The 3909-nt window shown below is 42.9% G+C and overlaps 1 protein-coding gene and 1 pseudogene across 1 annotated transcript; both read left to right on the top strand.

The window, feature by feature from the left end:
• Positions 1 to 1420: 1420 nt before the first annotated feature.
• Positions 1421 to 2188, top strand: LOC110096824 (putative hydrolase C777.06c; the record flags this gene model as incomplete). The annotated part of the gene is made up of 1 exon (XM_028701315.1): positions 1421 to 2188. A coding segment is annotated over one exon (627 nt), but the record flags the coding sequence as incomplete, so codon positions are not given.
• LOC110096823 lies at positions 2059 to 3668 on the top strand (annotated as a pseudogene).
• Positions 3669 to 3909: the final 241 nt, after the last annotated feature.

The following is a 3909-nucleotide window of genomic DNA, read 5'->3' as shown; positions in this document are numbered from 1 at the left end:
TACGAACAAAAGAATTTTATTGATTTACAAAACTTCTAATTGTAGGTTAATATTTATTATTTATAAATCATATATATTGTATCAAATTGTGCCTAATTATTAGTAACAGTTGTAATTTTTTGTAAGGGAAGGAAAAAAGTTTCAGTTGAACCACTTCATATAGAATAAGCAATCGAATAAAATAGGTTAAGCGAATCACCTGAAACAATGGAAGAAGCTTGACGTTGCTGATGATCGGAAGAAATAAGTTGAACCACTTGAAATACAAAGAAGAACGCCTCTTGTGAACGAGCAGCCAAGCAGGAGTACGAAGTATTGATTATGAAATAGCAAGTAAAACTATTACATGAAAAATGTAACTGATATGAAATTTCTTATTTTCATTTTCTTCCTCATTATTAAGGATCAATACGATCTCTGTGTCATATCATGCTTTTAAGCTCCGCCTCTTGGTATCAACGTCACCTTAATACAGGTTGGACTATTCCAACTCTTCCATATTAAGAGTCAAGAAATTTTTTTTTTCTGATACAAGAATGAAAATCGTTCCGGTATCAAGAGTTAGGAAAATCGTTCCGGTATCAACGTCACCTTAATACAGGCAGGAAAATCGTTCTGGTTTCAAGAGTTAGGAAAACGCCGAATTTTGCAAAATCCTGGCAAACGGGTTTTGTGTCCGTAAATCTCAAGGCGGAATGAGCAGAAGAAGAAAGGAAGAAAGTTACCTTGCAGAGCGAGCGATCTACCGTCGTTGCTTCCGATAAACCCTAAATTTTCGTGACAGAGAGGGAACGTCGTTGAAGGAGCGAAGTCGAAGAACCACGAAGGAGCAAGAGGTACGAAATTCGGTTTCAGCTAGGAGGTTACGCGGAAAATGCCGAAAGGGATGGTTCCTGAATCGATCGGGAGCAGACGATCTTGTTCGGGCTTTTTATTATGAATTTGAGCGAGATTTCAGGATTCCATGGGCAGCCTGTCTTGTTCGGGAATCTGGATGGAAGGAACTAAAAAAACAACGACAGCTTTTTTGTCTTGCCATTTGAAGAAGACGAAGGTTTCGTGGTCGACCTGAGAACGCTCCGGGTTATTTCGGGCATTTGGTGAGCGAAACTCTGTTTTCTGAATGAATAAGCGGGCAGGGAAAAAAGTTTGTAACCGCTCAAAATACGTGGTTTACTAAAAATTGATTACCGTTAAACTTGTCTTCCAAACAGTTACGACAAACTGATTATAGCTTATTCAAACGGAAACGGAGGAAATAAACTTAATCAAACGAGGCCTTATTTTTTTTGTGCTTTTGTAAAAGACAGTTTTAAAAAACATTAGTTCAGAAAATGGAGTTTTGTAACGGAGAAGCACATATAAAAAACTTTCTCAAAACTACAAAAAAATGAGAAAAAAAAAGTTATTGGGAACGTGATTTGAGGAACCAAATAACACAAAAAAAATTCTCCGGTGTCTTATCCTCAAACAAACAAAGCCGAAGGCGCTATCTCAAAACGGCGATCTCAAAGTGGACGGCGAAGAATTTGACAATGGCGTATCCTCGCTAATTTTCCTCGGCATTGGCTGCTCCAGTGCGGTACCCAACGCCCGGTGCCTTATCCTTCCGACCGATCTCCCATGTCAGGTCTGCTCCCAATCGCTCTCCCTGCCTCCGGAGAAAAACCCTAATTACAGTTGCAACACTTCTCTCTTGATTGATTATGTCGATAAAAATGGCGCCCACAAGTATATAATGATTGATGTTGGCAAAACATTTAGAGAACAAGTTCTGCGATGGTTTACGCACCATAAAATTCCTCGCGTAGATTCGATTATTTTGACTCACGAACATGCAGATGCTGTGCTAGGTTTGGATGAAATCCGTGCAGTGCAGCCATTCAGTCCAACAAATGAAATTGATCCAACTCCAATTTACATCACTCAACATGCAATGGAAAGTCTTGTAGAACACTTTCCTTACTTGGTTAAGAGCTTCTCCAGCCGTTCCGCAAACAGGCGAATGGAGAGCCTCAGACACCATTTTTCCCGGCATTCAGTCTGATGAACAGTGCGATGCGACATTGGCGTCCCACTCATTCTGATAAAAACGCGAAAGAAAAGACAATGATTTTGGGGCAAAATGACATTACACTAGAGATGAATCACGACACTTTTTGATTTTACTGCATTTTGCAGTAAAAAATGAGAAGTGAAAAATGAGAATTTCGGTTGGAGAGAAAAAATTGAAAGGGTGTTGCTCAGCTTGATTGGAGGATAATTGAATCTGATTGTGCGAAACCATTTATATCATCCGGCCTGCAGTTTGTTCCTTTACCAGTGATGCATGGGGAGGATTATATCTGTTTAGGCTTCCTTCCTCTTTGGGAAAAAGTCAAGAACTGCGTATATTTCGGATGTTTCTCGCTCCCCTGCTGCTACTGATTATCTTATTTCAAGGGCTGGAGGAGGGCAACTTGATCTTCTCATTTTGGACACCTTGTACAAGAAAGGTTCTCACAACACCCATTTTTGCTTGCAGCAGAGTCTTGAAGCTGTTAGTAGAATTAGGCCGAAGCAGGCTTTGTTCATTGGGATGACGCATGAGTTTGATCACCACGAGGATAACAAGGCATTGCAGAATGGTCCGACAGAGAAGGTATTCCAGTACAACTTGCTCATGGTGGAATGAGAATCTTCTGTGACTTGTAATTAGGAATTGGTGAATTTTTTTTTCATGGAGAGGAGCCCCATTGATCATAAAAGAAGGCTAGAAGAACTTTTTTGATGACCTCGATTATTTTGTTTGCCTTATTTGTCGACGTCTACGGTAAAAAAAAAAACTGGTAACATGATTCCATTCCTCGAGTGCGTTGCTTGCCTCGATGGAAATAGAGCTTTCGGGCTGCGACTTCGCTTCCCACACGCGAGACTCTTCCTTCCTGTTCTTCCTTAACCCACGACACCAGTGCCGAGGCCTTCGAACCCAACTGCAAACCGCAAGCAAAAATCTATCTACCCCATCAGCATCCGATCCGACACCGAACACACGTCGATCTCCAGGCTCAAATCTCCGAACCCTATTCCTTCAACAAGCCCGACGCCTGGATCTCTCGATCCGATTCCCTGTAGACGCCGATACCTAGTCGAAGCTTCCTCCTTGCCGACCTCCTGGTTCCTCCGATCGAGAGAGAGAGAGGGAGACCGACGTCTCCGCTCCTTTGACCACAATCCTTTCTGTCGGATCGGAAGTTCAGACATTTCGATCGGAAGCAAAGGCGAGAGCTCGCTAGCTGTGAAGGTAACTTTCGCCTTTCGCGTGCTTCTTCGGCCTAATCCTGCAAATCCGCCACACTACAGGATTAATAAACCCTGGATTTGCGGCTAACATAGGGAAATGGAGGACTTTTTCCGCCGTGAGATTTGCGGGGCAATCAAATTCATTCGGCAGGATTTAGCACAGATCCTGCTCAAACCTCGCATAAATTTCTACAGGATTTAGCTTTAATTCTGTTCATATCCTGCATTAATTCTGTATCCGTAAGCAGGCCGAATCAGGGGTGCAACCGAGTCAAGTCGGCTCGCGAGCCGGTTCGAGCTCGACTCAATAATTGGCTCGACGAGCCGAGCTTATCGAGCTCGCGAGTCGAGATCGAACAGCCGGTTGATCGACTCGACAGCTCGTCGAGCAGCTCGTTTCGCCAGCGGGAAAAACGAAATTGCGGCGGGAATATGAAATCAGGTGCTTAACTCGCGAGAGCTTGACAACGCAGAAGCTGGCGGCAAGGCGCTCGACTTTGCCCTTTATTCATAGTGCTTTCTGCAGTAAGGGCATGAGGGCGTTCAGTTCGAATCGCATAGTCTAGATCCATACACATAAGAATAGTAGTAATGTGCTCTTTCCATTTCTTAAAATTAGAGACATTT

This window comes from Dendrobium catenatum, unplaced genomic scaffold, assembly GCF_001605985.2.
Source record: "Dendrobium catenatum unplaced genomic scaffold, ASM160598v2 fragScaff_scaffold_1676, whole genome shotgun sequence".
Classification (NCBI taxonomy): Eukaryota; Viridiplantae; Streptophyta; class Magnoliopsida; order Asparagales; family Orchidaceae; genus Dendrobium; species Dendrobium catenatum.
The sequence above is the reverse complement of the archived record's forward strand: the minus strand, read 5'-3'. Positions and strand labels throughout refer to the sequence as shown.